At 35.5% G+C, this 19,304-nt stretch overlaps 1 protein-coding gene across 3 annotated transcripts in view; it reads right to left on the bottom strand.

The window, feature by feature from the left end:
• The window catches only part of TLL1 (tolloid like 1), a 167,178-nt gene that overhangs the window by 10,668 nt on the left and 137,206 nt on the right, over nt 1-19,304 (bottom strand). For all 3 annotated transcript variants that reach the window (XM_037526411.2, XM_054701039.1, XM_037526412.2), the window contains 2 exons: nt 14,353-14,478; nt 11,674-11,801 (listed from right to left, as the gene is read on the bottom strand). In XM_037526411.2, the coding sequence (XP_037382308.1) occupies nt 11,674-11,801; nt 14,353-14,478 (254 nt within the window). The remainder of the gene's footprint in view (nt 1-11,673; nt 11,802-14,352; nt 14,479-19,304) is intronic.

The following is a 19,304-nucleotide window of genomic DNA, read 5'->3' as shown; positions in this document are numbered from 1 at the left end:
GAAAATTGCATAAATAACTTATTTTCACAAAAATTAAATTCAGTAAATCTTAACAGAATAACTAAAACAAATGGAATGTTCACTATATTTCTATCTTAACATCTGATGACAATTATTATTAGAGAACATTAATATGACTTTTGATTATTTTCAATTTACTTTCCCGATAGATTTTAATTCTGGGAAGGTTTAGTATGCTTTCCCATTTAAAAAACATTGTAATTTTCATGACTGGGTCTTAGCAAATTCTTAAGGTAAACATTCATTAAAGGCATAATATATCAAATCTTCAGAAGGAAAGTTTAGTTGAGATGGACTGAAAATAGCATTGTCCAAACTATTAATAGTTCCAGGAACTCTAGGTTATCTAAGACATTTTACTTTTCCCCAGAAAATGTATCAGACAGACAAGAAAGAAATCATCACTTCTATTTAAGTCTATAGAGCAGAGCTAAAACATTACAAAGAAAATTAATCTGAAGAAATATATAATGCTTTAAAATTCATTAATTTTGCTGCAATATATTTAGCATAAAACATGTACACATAAATTTTTCATATACGTGCTTTCATTAATGCAACTTTGTGAAGTGTCCATAATCCTTGCTTTCGTTAACTCATACATTTTATAATTTTGAAAGGAAATAAGTGACTACTGGACCTCCCTGGGTCGAGCACAGTGCTGTGAAGCTCTCTGCAGCCTCTGCAGCGCAGGTACGATTCCCGGCTGGCCAGGAAGGGTCCCACATGGCGCAGCAGACCTCTCCTGTCTCACCTGCTGCTCCCCTCAGCAGTGTATTTCAGTCAGTCTGCCTGTTCTGCTCCCTGCTCTGTCTCTGGAGAATTCTCTCACCCTCCTGTGCCTCTGACCTGTACCCCAGTTCTTGTATAAATAAATCAATCTTTAAAAAAAAAGTGACTACCTCTCCCTTATTGTGGGTCATAGTTAATATTCCTTATCTCATAGTTAATATGAATTATGGAGTCAGAGAAACAAAGATATTTAAAAGAAGAAAAAAGGTTTGATCTCTCCTGCCTCATTCCACCACACACTAGTACAAAAAAAATGCTATAACCAACAAGCATTAGTCATTATTTGTTATAATTATTAAAATAATTATGAAAGAATATTCACTTGACCGAAGACACTGGAAAGTACAAAAAAGATTGAATACATATAGCACAAAGAATCTCACTGGAAACAAAAGCAATGCAGGAAATTTGTGTGAAGACTACAGCAGAATTTACTTATTCTAAAGCACAATATGCAAAGCAGGGTATCACTGAAGGAATTCAACTTTTTTAATTTCTGTAATCCAGTGGCAGAGAGTGGAGTGGATTGGACAGTCTCTACTGGATGGGATCTCTTGGCCGGCTGTCTAGATTAGTCTGTCCATTCATCGACCCACCTACCAATTCCATGTTTATGACCAACCCCATGGACAGAAATCCTGCAGAAGTGGAGACCACTTCAGAAGTAGGTTTCCTGCCTCTTATGAAATAGTATTCTGTCAGCCTCTAACACCATTATACACAAATACACAATTTTACTATCAGTTTGTATCTGTTCAGAAACTAATGAAAATAACATCAACCAGAGATTTTTATTGAACCTAAAACCAAACTTCTGAATGATAAGAACATGTTAGCGCCAGAAAAAGAAACATTTTACAGGAAGATAATACGTGAAAATCTTTGCATGTTGAGTAATTATCTCCTTTGAACATGATTTAGTATTATTGCATCAATAAATATTAAGATCAGAGAAACCTATTGTATGGAGATAATGGTAAGTTGGGGAATTCTAAGTATATCTTTCCAGTAAATGTGAAAAACAGGAACAGAATGAAAGACCATTGAAACTTAAGTGAATGAGATGACTACTTCACTTCCCCATGAAAGCAGGCTGTGTGGAGTAAATCATAACATCTGTTAACAGAGCAGAACACCACTACACAAAATGGCATTGAACGTGGGGGTGGGTACACACTGACACCTGTTCTAACGCCAACTGCCTCCAGCTTTTTGTCAAATTATTCATGGAATCAGATTGGCTCTATAAGAGTCAAATTAGACAAGGTTTTATAGCTGACACATTCTCAAGCAATGCGAACAGCTCTCATTCATTAAGGTATTAATGAATTTTCCTCCTGGAATAGGGAGCAGCTTGTTAGGTCAACTGCAAAGATTGGGTGGTCCTTTTCCAGAAGGCAACCTTACCCAAGCACTCCACTTCACACAAGCAAAAAGCCTGACTAGGTCACAATCTGAGCTCTCTTAATTCTGGCCCTAAATATCACAGAGACATCTACACAGAGGCATCTACACCTAAAAATATATTTCTAGATCACAGAAAGGTATTATAGGAGTCCATGAGAAGATGGAAAAACTTTGAAGATATTTTTTAGATTTCCCAATGATAAAGTGAACTTCACAATTTATTGCTTTATTCTATGACACATAAGCTGAGTAACGAATCTCTATACCTAGAGGATACAGAATGTGAAAATTTCCAGTGACTAGATACCAGCACCAGGAAATGTTCCCAGGAAACTTAGATTCTCAAAAAGTCCTTTCACTTCACAAAGCCAGGATGGCTAACAAAGCTGACATCTTGAGCAATGTGGGACTCTGATACTCTGATTTCTGCTAAAACACTGCCCTCTTGTTTTGTATTTTTAAATATTTTGCAAGCATGGTCACTGAAACTTTATAGGCATTTTGGTATTTAAAATTTTTACTCATTCCAGTTCTATGATTTTTAAGGTTACTAATCTAGGTCTTAAAAAAACCAAAAAGGAGCAAATCACCATGAGCTCTGCTTAGAACTCCTAATGCATTTCCCACAAGGCAAACTACAAGATTAAGGAATCCAATTCAAAGGAAATAAAATTGAACTCTCATTTTAAGCTGTGGAAAGAATAACTGTGTGTTTCTGGAACACGCAAGCAAGCCTAATCTACCTAGCTGGCCACTAGCCAGACTCCCATATGTGGCCCCTTCAAACAACATCTGTGGAGGTGCTTTTATTGAAAATGCAGGTGCTGGCTAAGGAATAAAGCCATGCAGAGTAACTACATATATCACAAAGGACAAGATACTAAAATGATAGGACTTAATGCGGAAATAAAATTTAGTGAGGGTGCCTATTTAAACTAAGGGAATTAAAGAGACTGATGCAATTTGAGCAGCTGTGAGATAAGATTGAGAGCTCCCTAGTCACACATCTTTTGCCTTTTCCTGTCTTCCATAAGAACTGTCATTTGGTTTCCCACAAGATATTGGAAGGATTGGAGATTACTGGAAAAAGGGTGAGTGGAATACAAACTTCAGTCTTCTGACTCAAAAGATGTTTTCTTTTCCAGGAGTCCTCTATAATTGAGATCAAATATACTTTTATGGCTTTAGGGTGGAGAATTATACACTTTATAGGCATTTTTGTTTTCTAAACAGCCCATATATAAAGCTATAAATTGTAACTACGTAACTTAGCAAAACTCTAGGGCATAATAAATCAAATATAAACAATATAAGCACATTAGCCTGTTGCTGTCTGCACCTATGTCTGGAACTTTGTGCCTGTTGTTTTTTGTTATGTGTTGTTTTTAATGAATAGTAGTTCAAAAAATGGAAAAGTACCACAAATGAAATGATTACTTGAGTCTCAGGAGCAAGACAGGATAAAGTCAGAAATAATAGATCCTTATCCTTCTCCATTCAGAACTTTATCCCCTTTCCAGGAAGAAAACTTTCTCTCCCAAATGTTTTTCAACCAAAATTCCTTTTACTTTTAAACTATTATCATGCAATCAACATCTCATATGATTCAAAACATATACACATAAACATATACACAAACAAAAACAAAAACAGGCAAATGCATTGGTTCGTATTGCTTCTGAAGCAAATTACCACACACTGAAAGGCTTAAAAAGAATGCAAATTTATTTCCCTAGAGTCTAGTCTAAAATGGATGGGGGGCCTGTGTTACCGCTAAAGGTCCAAGATGAAAATCTAGTAACATGTCCCATATTCTAGAAGCTGCTCTCCGCTCTGGGTTCATGTTCCTCTCCAGAAAATTTAAAACCGACAGTTCAGCATGTTTTCTCCTCTCTGACCTCCTGCCTCCCTAATATCCTATTTAGAGGGGTGGACCCCATGTAAGGACCCCTGTGAGTACACCGTTCCCACGCTGATAATCCCAGATAATCTCTCTTTTTCAAGATCCTTAGCCACATATTTTTTGCCATGTAACACGTGCTCAGGCTTTGGGAATTGGGACATGGACATCTTTAAGGGTGCGGGACATTATCCTGCCTACTACAAAAATGTTTTCACCCCAGAGAAAATGGTAGAGGATGGAAACTGGTCTTTCAGTGGTGATCACGCTGTAATGTAGATGTAACATCACTATGCTAAGATTTGAAATGCAGGGCATCGCTGGTGGCACAGAGGTTGAGCGATGGGCTGCAAAGCTGCCCTCAGCCTCTGCAGCGCCGGTTTGATCCCTGACCACCTGCGAGGGTCCCACATGGCGCGCAGACCTCTCCTGCCACCCGCTGCTCCCCTCAGCAGTGTATTTCGTCAGTCTGCCTGTTCTGTTCCCCGCTATGGATCTGGTGAATTCTCTCACCCTCACGTGCTTCTGACTATACCCAGTGCTTGTATAAATAAATAAATAAATCTTTTTTAAAAAAAGAGAGATTTGAAATGCACAATGCTGTGATCTGAAACATATGTAATGTTACAAACTCATTTTATCTCAAAAGAAAAACCACTATGACTCCAGATTTCAAATATTTTCTCCCCAACCTTCTTAATTTGGGTCAATTAACTAAATCCCACATACCAAATTTGATCAATAGCCTGTTTTTGTAATTAGACTTTGTATTGGAACACAACTACATCTTTTGTGTATTGTCTATAGCTAGTTTCACACTAAAATAGCAGATTTAAATTGCTGGGACACAGACTACATGTCTCTACCTTTTTCATTGTTAGGAATGAATTTCAAATTCATTGCACTTCACCAAAACTTAACCATGTTTGAATAGTTTTTGCATAAAGTATTATTTTGCATAAATTATTATTACTACCTCATTACTATTTGAATATTAAATATCAATATTTATTAGCAATTTAAATAAAACACTATGCCAAACACTTTATGTACATAGTACACACACAAAATTCATGATTATTATCTCTAATTTCCAGATCAAGAAATCAAAACTTTCAAAGGATAAGGATGCTGTCCCAAAATAATATAGCTCATAAGTAGAAATGGTGGTATCTACACCCAAATTTCTTTGCATTCAAAATAGTTTAATCCCTTCATAGTTCTCTGTTGCATACTTGTTTTACTAAATCACAACTTTCTCTTACTAATAAGATTATTTTCCATTTACATTATTCCATGTGCACATACACAACAATTATGGTTCTCCTTACTCTCTGATGTAAGATGTTATAATGAAAAATAAGAGAAAATGTAGAAACAGCACCTGGGCTGAATGTATTCAGACCCTTACTAGCTCTTAAACTTGTCAAGTCACCTAAACTGCTGGGCACTTCTTTCTTATCTGTGTGTCATTCATGGTACCAACTTGAGATAATATACATGACACCACTTTGAAACACAGGCGCTACACACACATTAGTTCTCAGTGCTGTTTAGCCCACATGGATTTGTTTTTTGCAGCACAAGATATACCCTATCAAGCTGTATTTTACTATTTGGAGAGCATTTTTAAGAACTGAAAAACTTGAGAACATTCATATTTTTATTTGTAGAACTACACATGATAGAGTGCCAATTTTAGAATTTTTCAAAGAATACTTCCAGGCTTTCTGAATCCTAGCTCTGTAGTTTACTGCTTTAACATAAAGACAGTATTCCAAGGGGTTATGAAAATCAGACAGATCACATATTAGAAAAGGTCCATGCAAGAATACAAAAATATCTTCATGAGCTGATATACTCACTCATAAACATAACTTTTTATTTTTAATATTTGTTTATAATTAGAAAATTCATGATCTGGGGTAAAAAATATTAATGAGTATGTTTACTATGTAGTATAGACATAAGTTATATTCAATTTTTTTATTATACTAGACAGCATTTACTGTAGCATTTATTAAATCACTTTTTAAGCACTTCTGGTTTGTATACCGGGTAGTAAACTAGAACCTAATAGTATTTTGGCTACTCATGCTGGACCTCACCTGGAAAACTAGTCAAGAGAGTATAAGCAGTTAATTTATTCATGTTATTTTTCTTTCCCTGCATATGTGCAGTGTTGCACTTTAGCTACATGTGTGGGATTAAATATGCTACATATTCTGTGCTCCTTCTCCTATTAAGAGATACAGCCTAATTCACTTTCCCTTGAATCCTAATCAGCCTCTGTGATTCGCTTTACCAAAGGAAAGTGCAGAGGTAAAGTCCAGGGGCTTTTGAGGTGGACTTGGGAATCTCTTAAAATGCTCTCTTTAGGGACCCAAAACTACCACGTGAAGAGTATGGTTCCATGAAACTACCATGCCGGTTGGTCATACGAGGTGCTCTGGTTGCCCCATCTGAGTCAGCCTCTCTGGCATCCCAGCCAAGCCACCTGACCCTCCCAACGAGACAAATATCACTGATGGGCCTCAGTCGATACCATGGGCAACAGGGAATTGCCAGCGATGCAGCACGCAGGCCATGATGCCCTTACCTACAAACCATGGGCTATAGCAGCATGCTGCTTGTTTTAAACTTGGGTTAGTTTATTATACAGCAAGAGCTAACTAGAAATCTACAACAGAATATTTGCATTACAATGCCAAAAGTCTACAAATCTGCAACAAGTAGATCACTACTGAAGCACATTCCTTATGTTACTGTACAATGACATATATTAGATAAGGCTAATCATAACTGTGAACTAATTGTACTTACAGTAAGTAAATACTATGCACAAAAATACTCATATCTCACCAAGGGCACTGGATTGTACTATAATTCTCCTTACTCAAGAATTGTAAGATCTCTAAATAACCTTGACATTTGTAGTCTTACAAATTAAGCAAACTAACCAAAATAATAGTTCTCTTAGATACAGTGAAAGAAGGCTTGCATATACCCACAAGTCACTACGTACAAGTCACTCTGTATCAAATTAGAGGGGTATTTGGGTTATAAAGAACACTAATCCTCTCCAAATTCACAAAACTATTTTTTTTAATATTTCATAAAATTGTCTTTAGGGACAATTTCTTTTTCTTTGCTTCCATATAGGTAAGAAAAATATTTAGAAATGTTTCCTTATTTTTTCCAAGCAGCCTAAGGATCTAAGAAAGGAAGAATAAGTCTATGAGTTATAAAAGTAAGCTCCATGGAGCTAGTAAGTACACCAAATGTTTTATTCCTTTCCTCTTTGCACTGACCCATAACAAGTTCAGCTTGTAACTAAGTATCTATCAATGGCTCTTTGGCCTAGGGGGAGTACAAGAGTTCATAATTTTCCAAGTTTTATTGGAATCCTTTTTCCAAATGTCAGTTTGGGTTCAAGTTCGTCCATGAAAATTAAAGATTCTAAAGAAACTTGGAAAATATGTTTGTTTTAAACAATGTATCTTCCTGATGAGGTTTCCTGCATAACAAATACTTACAACAAATGTCAAACAAATCTAGTGGTTTGAATTGATATTCTAAACAATGTTGGCCAAATGTCACCTGGTGTGAACTATACCTACTCCCATAAAGATCACAAAGATCAAATTTGCATTACAGCTTTTATGTTACTTGTGAACATCAGCTTTTTATGATACTAGCAAGTATGACCATTGTTGAACAGACATATTTTATGTCCTGATTCTTAGCTGGAATATTTGCATAAGAAATAGAGTCTGTAGTTTGTGAAGGAACAGACTATCCTAGAACTGGAAGGGCTATTCAATAAGGCAATATGTATATATGAAGGACAAATAAAGTATTGACATTTTAAAAGTTGGGGTATATCAGAAGTTCTAGTTTCCTTTGTACAGATGAAATTAAGTGTTGCTTCTCTCGTCCCTTTGCTCTCTCTCTCGTTTAACATAAATAAAGTGCATCCTGGGGCCTCCCTAGTGGCGAGGGGTTAAGACACAGCACTATGAAGCTATCCGCAGCCACTACAGCATGAGTTCAATCCCCATCCAGGGAGGTGACCCACATGACACAGCAGACCTCTCCTGACTCACCCACTGCTCCCCTCAGCAATGTATTTCAGTACATCTGCCTGTTGTGCTCCCCACTCTGTCTCTGGTGAATCCTCTCACCTCTGGCCTGTACCCCAATTCTTGTATGCATAAATAAGTGAATCTTTAAAGAAAAAAGAGAGAGAAATAAGTGTTGCTTCTACCCTAACTAAAGAAAAACCCAGGTAGACTAACAACTCATCAAAGAACTGAAGTCACTAATTAACCAAGTGGTGTGAAATCTACTGAAATGTAGGCCTCTAAGTATCCACTGAAATGTAGGCCTCTAAGCTAAACTTTTAATGTATTAGTAAAGGTCTGGAGTGGAGGAGGTAGCAGTACAGAAACTCTGGTTCTGTACTGCAGACACAGGGGCAGTTTGCACCCGCTCACAGGCTTCCCTTGACCTCAATCTCTTCTTCATGAGAAAGACTATAGGTGTAGCGAGAGATGGGCAAGTATTGTGAGGTTGAAGGTAAGAGTATTGTAATTCCTGCTACTGTTGTGAGAAAAGTATGAAGCCCTCGGCAACCCCTCCCAGGAAAAAAAAAAAACAATAAGCCTTGAGGGAAAAACAAATCCCTATTGCCAGCAGGGCAAATGTATAGACCAACTGTAGCCAGGGGAACAGTTAAAAATAATAATAAAAATGGTCTATCCATGGGAAAGTCCTGGGCCCAATATTCTAAATCAACATTAGAAATTTGCTACCACTGGGAGAGGGAAAAGATACTCTCACATGAAAGAGCAACCAGGGTTGTAAGATGGAGTATGGATGCCACAGAGAGAGGAGACAGGGCACTGAGAAAGGCCATCCCTAAGATCAAAAAACACATGTCCTGTCTAAGATTAAGTTGATCTAAAGGAATAGAGAACCCTTCCCTTCACCATGAAAGTAACTTGTTACTGTGGTCTACCTCTCAGAGGGGGGGAGAGTGGGTGGAGAGAGACACAATTTGTGGAGGAGATGAAGCAGAAACATTAAGAAAATGCCTCTGAAATCCTAGCCCCCACACTAAGAAAGAGGAATTTGAAGCCAATGGTGTCCTAGAGTTAATCGTAGGAGAAAGACAACCCAAACAACATAATTACTGACTAGATTATCTCAACAACACACACACACACACACACACACCCTTTAAGTTTAACAGAAGAGATGTACCAAGCATCAGGCATAAAATTTCTACTACAATACAAGTTTGGGGTTAAAACAAAAATTACCCAGTATGCAAAAAGGCAAGAGAAAAACAACGCTTTGCTAAAAGAGAAATAACCATCAGAACAAAATCAGACAGAACTCTGATTTGAAAACCACAAATGGAATGTAAAGCAACTATGATTAATATGCTAAAGACTTTAGAAAAAATACAGATAACATGCAAAATGCAAAAGCAATGAGCTGTTTCAGCTGATGGGTGATATTATAGACTAAATTGTGCTCAAAATTTGTACTTTGAAGCCCTAATCCCCAATGTGACTGCATTTGGAGATAAGGCCGTTAGGGAGGTAATTGATGTCAAGTGAGATCATAAGGGTGAGGCTCTAACCCCATAATGTTAGTAGCCTTATAAGAAGATGAAGTGACACCAGAGTACTCTCTTCTGTGCACACAGAGAGGAAAGGCCAAATGAGGATATAGCCATGAAGTGGTCATCTACAAGACAGGAACTAAGTCCTTTGAGACACCAGTCCTGAGAGTATCTCAATCTTGAATTTCTAAGCTTCAGAACTGTTATAAAATTTCTGTTGTTTTAGCCACCCAGTCTATGGCCTTTTGTCATGGTAGCACCAGTCAACAAATATACAAAAGAATTATAATGTCAAGTCAAATTGAAATGCAAGAAATAAAAAGCATGGAAAGAGAGATAAAGAATGACTTTGACAAATTCATCAGTAGGCCAAAGACAACTGGAATAATCACCGAACTTGAAGATAAGTCCATTGAATTTACACAAAATTAAAACTCATAAAGGGGGCCTCCCTAGTGGCGCAGGGAGTTAAGTACCGCACTATGAAGCAATCCACAGCCTCTGCAGCATGAGTTTGATCCCCAGCCAGCCAGAGAGCTACCCACATGGTGAGGCAGACCCCTCCTGTCTCACCCGCTGCTCCCCTCAGCAGTGCATTTCAGTCAGTCTGCCTGTTCTGCTCCCCACTGTGTCTCTGGGGAATCCTCTCACCCCCTGCACCTCTGGCCTGTATCCCAGCTCTTGTATGCATAAATAAATAATCTTAAAAAAATAAAAATAAAACTCATAAAGGGACAAAAAATAAAAGCACATCAAAATGTTATGGGATAATGTGAACAATCTAACATACATGTGCTTTAATTCCCAGAAGGAGAAGAGAGACAATAATGCAAAAGAATTTTTTGAATAATTTTTTGAAGAAATAATGGTCAGAGTTTTTTTTTTCTTTAAGATTTATTTATTTTTATACAAGAACTGGGGTACAGGCCAGATGCACCGGAAGGTGAGAGGATTCACCAGAGACAGAGCGGGGAACAGAACAGGCAGACTGACTGAAATACACTGCTGAGGGGAGCAGCGGGCGAGACAGGAGAGGTCTGCTGCGCAATGTGGATAGCTTCCTGCTGGGGATTGAACTTGTACTGCAGTGGCTGCGAATAACTTCATAGGCTGCGTCTTAACCCCTTGCACCACCTTTATTATGGTGCTAGCTAGATTGTCCCAAGTCTTACTAGCTGCAATCCCTTCCACTTTTGACAATATCATATTGCTAAAATTGTTTAAAATGTCTATATGACTATGAATTTATTCTTTTAAATTATATTCTTCAGGTATTCTGTAGTCAGTAATGAAACTAAATGTGTATTATCAGATGATCAGGACAGAATGCAAGACTAAAATAGTACAGGAGTGCATTCATTAAATTCATATTAGAATTTGGAAAAGTCTAAGGATATCAGTATCCATCTAGGAGCACAAATATAATTATGCAAAAATAATGTCCACAAACCACACAACAGAGCAGTTTTATTACAAAAAAATATATGTTTTATATGTGAAACATAGAGTTGACACAACCAGTAGACTATACTGTACAGGGTTTAAGTTTATAATTGTTTCATTCTGTTCTTGCTACAATTCTAATTTGGTTTTGTTCTTTATTTTCCCTATTTGGAAACATCATTATGAACAACATATTAAGAAGTAGATTCTACTGTTTTGCAGTAACTTCTGACTTTTGTAATGCCTTTTAAAGCATCCAGGATAAGAACACTATTGAGAGCTACATGTTACCATTATTATCCCTTGATCTAGGAAATCAGTGACTTGTTTAGTGTAAGTAAGAAAGCATAAAAAAGGAAATCTTTTGCAGCTGCATACTAATTCAATCCAATTACATAAACATCCATCTTATTTCCATGTGCTAACAGTAAAAGGAATAGGCAGTCAACTTAACAGAAGAAACGATGTGTTCACTTACTAATTTGATTCGGTGGCCAGGGGTGGCGCTGATTTCCCATGTGCATGCCTTCCTGCTTGGGTACTTGTCTGGCCAGTTGGGACTGGTGATGAGGCCACTGGGACTGTGGATCTTCTGTTCACATTCAGCTATGCCAATAACGATAATATCCAATCAGTGCATGGAAAGAAAGCAGTCTATTTACCTTCTAGCCCACTGAAGATGTTCTTGAATACCAACTAATCATCACTCCAGTCTCTGTTATCATATTCATCTGCTTTGGCAACATGTTGCTGACATAATCAGAACTGTTTGTTTTCTTATTCACATGAAATTAAGTGTTTACAATGAACTATGTAAGTGTCTAAAGAGAATAAACTCCTATTTTAAACTGTTGAATCTGTGAGTTTAGATTTTTTCAGAGCTGTAAACACTGACAAGTAAGGATAGAAACACTTGGTATGTGAAAAAAAATTAATGTAATATTACAAGCAAAAATCAGTACACTACCCCATGTTCAATTCATCGATATTAACAGAAACATCCTTTACTGCTATTTAATATCACTAATCCAGTTTCTGAATCATGTATTTACATTTTCACTTACTCTTCATTACAGTATACACTTGAATACTTAACCATAATTTTAGCTGTTAAAGTAAATTGACCCTAACTTCACCATGGTAAAATGAAACACGAAGGGGAAAAATAAGGAAATAGTTACCAGCCATGGAGATTGCTTCTTAACTAATTTCAAAGAAAATCTCATTCAATTAATGTGTAATTTCTTTTAGAAGTTTTACAATTAAAATAATTTCAATTTTAGATTATATCATTCCATACTATTAATATCAAACTTAAGAATCTTTAATAACCTCAAACTCTATTCATTCTATATAATTTACGAAGCAGCACCCTAAACATCTTGGTTTAGACTTGGTATTCTTTTTTATATATTGTGCATCTCATAATAAAATGTTATTATTTCTCTGAAAATTTTCAAGAAATTTTCTTTGTATAAATTCTTTACTGTATGGCAAGAACACCTGGTATAATTATACTCAGGACTGCACTAAATAGGGGTGATTTGCTCAAAGCTAACATGCTGTCATTACATTCCTTCCTACTAAAACTTCAACATCATTGTGCTAGATTTCTATAAGGACATTTCAATTTATAACAGAGAAACACAAAAAAGAGGTGAAAGTCAGCTCCTTTCAAAACAACATAGGATCATGTAGCAACACAATACCTTTAAAATCTAGATTCTATGTTGACAAGGGTTCCTAAATTCTATTATCCCTGTTTTTGTTGTATGAAATCTTGAGTCCCCAGGATCTGTCTGAAAGCCAACAAGTCAAAGGCAAGAGGTCTCTACTAAACTGTAGAAGGTGCTCAAACTTTAAGTAAAAGAAAATCCAACCATTTTCTGCAATAAAAATAGTCTTTATTAGGGGTACCTGGATATCATTCTATTTAAAAGGCAGTCTTCTGTAAATGCCTTTCTTGAAAATGTTTTCTGTAATGAACAGAGACTTGAGATATCCAAATTATATTTACCAGCTGTGATCGACAGGCTACATGAAGATTTTATAAAAGCTACCTCAATTTTTCCTCTCAATTACCTTCCTTACCTGCAAAAGAACGAGTTTATTACTCAGCCTGTTGGTGAAATAGGTTATTATACTGAGCTACAAATATCAAACTCCTCATGGATTTATGCTCATATATGAAAATAAAAAAAAGGAAAAAATTCTGTTTGTATATGATTCTGAGCAAAGTATTAACTCACTGGAAAAAAAAAGAGAAAAAAAAAGAGAAAAACCTGATATTCATATTTGAATGGAACAAGGGTTAATTAAGGATTTTTCGCACAATACAAGGTTTGTTCTGACTGTGGTGCTAGTCAATTACCTGCCAACCTTTATGTGCTAATAAATTGTTATTAAATCTGCCTTTGCATATTTTTTGTTCTTTCAAAATAGACATAAATCCAAAAGAAGGAGAAAATCCAGGAGTAAACTGTCAAAAAAGAATTTAGAATTGACTAAGGAGATTAAGATAAATGTCCATATGAAATCTTGGAATATTATACGGTCTTGTGGCCAAAAATTGGTTGGCTTCTATTGTACTACTAGTGTGTTCTGTTAGGTTTTCTGTTTTTTTTTTTTTTTTCAAAACCCACGACTGAAAACTTTAAAAGGCACACAGTATCTGCCACTTTCAAATGTCTTTCTTCTGGGAGGATTTGAGTTTGATATTCTTGATATTTAAAGTGGCATCACTCATTTAGCACGTATATAAGATATTTTGGGAGGGAAAGTAAATCAAAAAGCAAAACATTTAGCAGAAGTTAACTCTAAATATGGAGCCTGTTATAAGGTCCACTCGACAAAGACCCAGGGATAATTTGGTTTCTGGTTTCCAGATGGCATCATGGAAGCTTCTATGTTTATTATACAAAGTTATTCTAATGCCATCCATGTGTGAAGAGCAGAACCTTTAGGTAACATGAGGTTTCCAACAGTATGACTTGGATCTTTGAATAGTGCACATATATATTTTTTTGACATCTGGATAGTCAACAATGATATCACTCATTGATATGATTAGCTCTACTTGGAAGTGGTGCTTGACTCAAACTGCATGAAATTCTACAGGTTGTGAAAAAAGAAAAAGGTCACTCCTTTCATGTCATACCTTCCTTGCAGTCATGTTTGTTTTCATGCAGCACAAATCCGTTACGGCACTGACACACGTAGCTTCCCACAGTGTTGACACATTCATGTTGACACCCGCCATTATCCTTGGAACATTCGTCCTTGTCTAGCAAAGAGATAACCCCATCATTTAGTAAGCAGCTTTAAAAACAAAGGACATCAAAGGAGGGTGATTTAGTTACAGTTAACAGTGGCAAAGGGTAAACCAAGTCACAGCTCTCCATATTCCCAACAAAAGCCAGGCTTTGTTTTGGCTTTGTTTCCCAACAAAGCCAAATGTTTGGCTTATTCCCAACAAAATTGTAGGCTTTGTTTTGGCTTTGTTTCTCCCACTTGTTCTTAAGCGTGGAGCCTTGTGCCTTGAATTCTGTCACTGAGACAACCACTTGTAGTGCATTTTGACTCCTATGCTAATTTAAAACTTGTGAGCAAGAGAGAAGAAATCAACTAATCTTTTCTCAACTAACCCTAATCATTTATGGCCAATTTTTAAAAGTGAACTTAAAAGTGTGAGCAGTTGGAAAAAATGCAAAAAAATGGCATTAAAGCAGAGAAAAATTTTTCCATGGTATATAGACATAGGCTAAACAAGATGTCAAGACTCATGTGCAATCATTTTTTTTAAAATATCAGTATAAATAACCACTGTAGTTGATTTTTTTTCATTAATTTTGCAGTTAGGCTTTAGCATTAATGAATCTGGATATTATATAACATTCCAAGACACTAGAAGGCATCCTTAGATTACCTTAAAGGAGAAACAATTTATATATTTAAAACAAATCTACATTGGCAGAACAGTTTATTAATAAGGAAATCCCTAAAGGGACTTTTGATGTGCTGAAAATATAGGTTATGAGAAGAAATATGAGCTTTAAGAAATAGCCAACAAATTCACTACAGGGAAAAAAGCCAACCTAGATTAGCAAGCAGTCAATCCAGTGAGAGCTTTCAGCCATGTGCTAGTCACTCAGCTGTCACTCCACACCTGGCTTGTCCATTAAAGTCACAACTGGCAGATTGTTCCTGACACACATATATGCTGACACATCACTCAGACTTTCATCACTCCCATGGCACAGACAACAAAAAGGACACATGGCAGTCATATCAGAGGTGAGAGTTAGGTTGAATTCAAAATTACGCTGTCAACTGATTATTCTAGAGAGAATCAGCGAGCTAGCTCACGGTAGCACACAAGTAGCAAAGGCTACCTTTGCTTTTTTATTAAATAGATATCCACTATGGAGATGGGTTTACGATCTGATAGTAATTTTTTAGGATACATTTAATTTTTTTTCAATCCTTAATAATATGAGAGCACACACACGCTTTGGAGCTATATTCATGCGTTGACTGTATCAGTACATTCCAAATACATACAGGCAATGTCAGCTTTAAAGAAATCAGAATATCTATGATTTACATGTTCTCTACTGATTTCTACACTTTTAATATTCACAATGAGGACTCAACCAAAAAAAGACAATAAAAAAATTATTCTCTCATATAGCATCATACAACAAAATATATAAAAACATCAGAAGTCAGTAGAGAATTAGCCTTGTAAGCTTAATTTTAAGAGAATGTATAAAAACTTAGAATCCTCATTCCCTAGCTGTATTAATAGTGAAAATTATAGCTTGTGATTTACCAATGACCTATGCAGAATGGATGATAGTAAACCATACTTTCTGCAGCTATGGCCTCCTCTACTTGAATTTTGTAATTCAGACAGTCATTCAGACTGCTTAGAAAATGATTTAAATTTATAATTTTAAAGTAACTTTCCAGAGGCTCTTTACTTAAGAAGGTTCAAAAAAACTTCCTCATGCATAGACATAGAAGGACATTTTATTTGTACTAAATGAAAGATTCCATTAAAAAATTGCTAGTGCCAGAATTACTCTGAAATAGACACATATTTCCTATGAAAATGTTTATATAATGATTGCTTGGTATACCCAAAATAAAGCCTCATGGAGTGAATTTTAGTAGTATTATAATTCAGGAAGACTTGGAAATCCAACAATTTTAAACAAAGAAGTTTAGAGAAAATTATTTCATATTTGCAATCAACTGCTAAACAGATCCACTGCTCAGTGGCAAACCCTAAGATAGCAGGGAGTGCCTGAATCATACTTTACCTGGACCTGTATGGATCCTATATGAGAGATATGAACATGTTAAAACATAAGCATGAACACAGGTTATTGCTGAGTTTTTAAATGCAGTCATTTCATATAAAAACTATACCGATGCAGAAAATATTTCTACAGTTAAACTTTATTCTAGTGGAAACTTCAAGTCACGCCTTATATTGTATTGGGATGATATTCTTAAGACAGAATAGAATACAATCTGACTAGTGAGAATGTTAACTAAAGAGAATTAAAACTAATATCTTTTTTTTAAAAAGATTTATTTATTTATACAAGAACTGGGGTATGTCAGAGGCGCAGGGGGTGAAAACTAATATCTTTTAATGGTAGTTTTTTTATGCCTGATTATGCATATTTCTGTTGTGACGGAAAATATTTTTAAAAATAAGTTATAGTAGAAAATAAAGAAGAAGAAAGAGAGAAGAGGAAGAGGGGAGGGGAAGGGAAAAATTTTATAGGGTCATTATTGTCTAAACATCCATTTTTTTACTACTTTTTAATTTTATATATATTTTTACATCATTTTTCATTTTTGCACAATGTTTGCATTTTCATCTTGGTTATAGTTCCCATACAATTCCCACCCCCCTTGTTTTGATCCTACTCCCTCCTCCCCCCCATAGTGTGTCACTGGCTTAGAGTTGCCTGTTGATTTTGATTTTTACTTTATTATAATTATAATTACCCTTTTTCCTGGTCCTTAAATGAAAGTCTCATTTTTCACTACTTTTATTGAGGTAACATTGGTTTATAACATTGTGCATGACTCAGAGGTAGAGAATCACACCCTTTAGGTGTGTGTCACCACATCACACCCCCATTAGGCACTAATAATCCCCCAGCATAGTCCACTGCGCCTCCTCCTTGCTTAGCTGTCTCCCTTCCCCACGCCCCTCTGCTAACCTCAATTCTACAGTCAGATTTCTAGAGCTGGTTATTGGTTTGATTTTGCTGACCTTTGCTTTTCTCTATATTCTACATAGGCGTGACACTATTTGGTATTTGTCTTTCTCCTTTTAACTTATTTCACTTAGCATAATGCCCTCCAATTCCACCCTTGTCACAAGAGTTTGTTTTTATTAATTGTAGATTCCCAGTTTCTTTCCTGCCCTCATTCCCACATCTGATGTTGCATAATAAAATCAATGTCACATGAAAATTATCAAATAAATTTATAAAATATATTTATGAGTTAATCTAAAGTTTAGTTAAAATTCAAAATTGGACTAACAGTGGCAGAGGAAAGTTATCATGCCCAGCAAAGTAGCATATAAAACAGCGCCACCATGTGTCAAATAGTCAAATGAAAAGAGAAAATTTCAGTAAATATTGAAAACCCTATAATTATCCCATGCTTTACGTCATGCAGACAGAGGAAATTATTTATCTCAATATTTTAAGTTGTCTAGGAAGTAGTGAGTATGGTATATTTTTAATAATTTTTTGAATAAAAATAAAATTTTAAACTATTTTAATTGAAGAGAATGCATCTTTTGAATGTAAAAAAATTGCAATCATGTTACTATTTATAATTTAAAATAGTACTAGTCAGTGTTTTGTTAGAATCATTTCTGGTTGAATTTCCTCTAAAATGGTCTACAAGCATTCCAAGAGAGAAATAGTGTAGAGTAGGAACAGTATGAAAATATATCTATATACAGTGTAAGGTGGATAAGATGAGGAGCATGTCAGCTGAAATGTCAGAGGTAAAAAATTGCACAAATCATATGGTTTGACTCCCATGTTTGTTAGACAGAAATGAATTGCAAGTCAAGAAATCTGGATTTTATTCCATTTCTGCCACTAAGCAAGATACTTGACATACCAGCAAGAGATCACATTCTCATTAACTTATCTATGAGGTTTATTAAATGAGGTTTATTCTTCCATTTCTGTTCTTGCTGTCACAGAAGTCATAATTGAGACCCTTCACTAGTTTAGGCTTCCCTAAAGAAGGTAAAATGTCTATACTGGACTCTCATTACCCAAACTCATTTGTCATCCCAAATGTGAATGCTACGATTCAGCTTTTAAAAGCATGCCAAATTTCCCAAATGTTGCCATTTTTACACACACACACTCTTACTATAATGTCCTTTAACCCACTTAAAGAAAAATAATTTGTTCTGAGTAGAATACAGGTCATTTCACTACTGATAATAAACAAACTACATCACAAATGCATGCATAGATGTGTATATGTCTATTCAAATATGATATCATATAAAAGTAATGGTTTTATCATCATATAAAGTAAGTCATTACTGTTACTCCAATAACAAACTCCATTCAGTCTAAGAAAAGACCAGTGATATCTTGGATTAGATATCGTCTCAAAATGCTATGTCACCAGATTCCAACATTAGCTAAAAAATTGAATAGACACATAATTACATATAGTGTCCAAAGAACCTTACTTTGATATTCCTTATTTGCTTTAATATGATTTTTAAGTGTACCTAGAATTAATACAGCCTGACACTTTATTTTTGTAGAGACTCACATAAATTTTCTAGTGTATAATATCTTCCAAATTGTCAAGTTACAACATTTTCATGCTAGTTTATGATTTTTAATCAAGGTTTATATGCAACAGTTTGTTACATTTATGAACATGGAAGTGACAAAAATAGTAATTATTCTATTAATAAGTTTTTAGTGTCATCCATCCAATTCCACTTCATAAGTCTGTGAGATTTTTGTTTAAAATCAGAAGCTCTATGTAAAACTATCTCAAAACTCTATATGATTATTAACTATTGTATTTTGG

Source organism: Talpa occidentalis, unplaced genomic scaffold (genome assembly GCF_014898055.3).
Source record: "Talpa occidentalis isolate TD23 unplaced genomic scaffold, MPIMG_talOcc4v2.1 talOcc4.4, whole genome shotgun sequence".
In the NCBI taxonomy this organism is placed as follows: domain Eukaryota; kingdom Metazoa; phylum Chordata; class Mammalia; order Eulipotyphla; family Talpidae; genus Talpa; species Talpa occidentalis.
The sequence above is the reverse complement of the archived record's forward strand: the minus strand, read 5'-3'. Positions and strand labels throughout refer to the sequence as shown.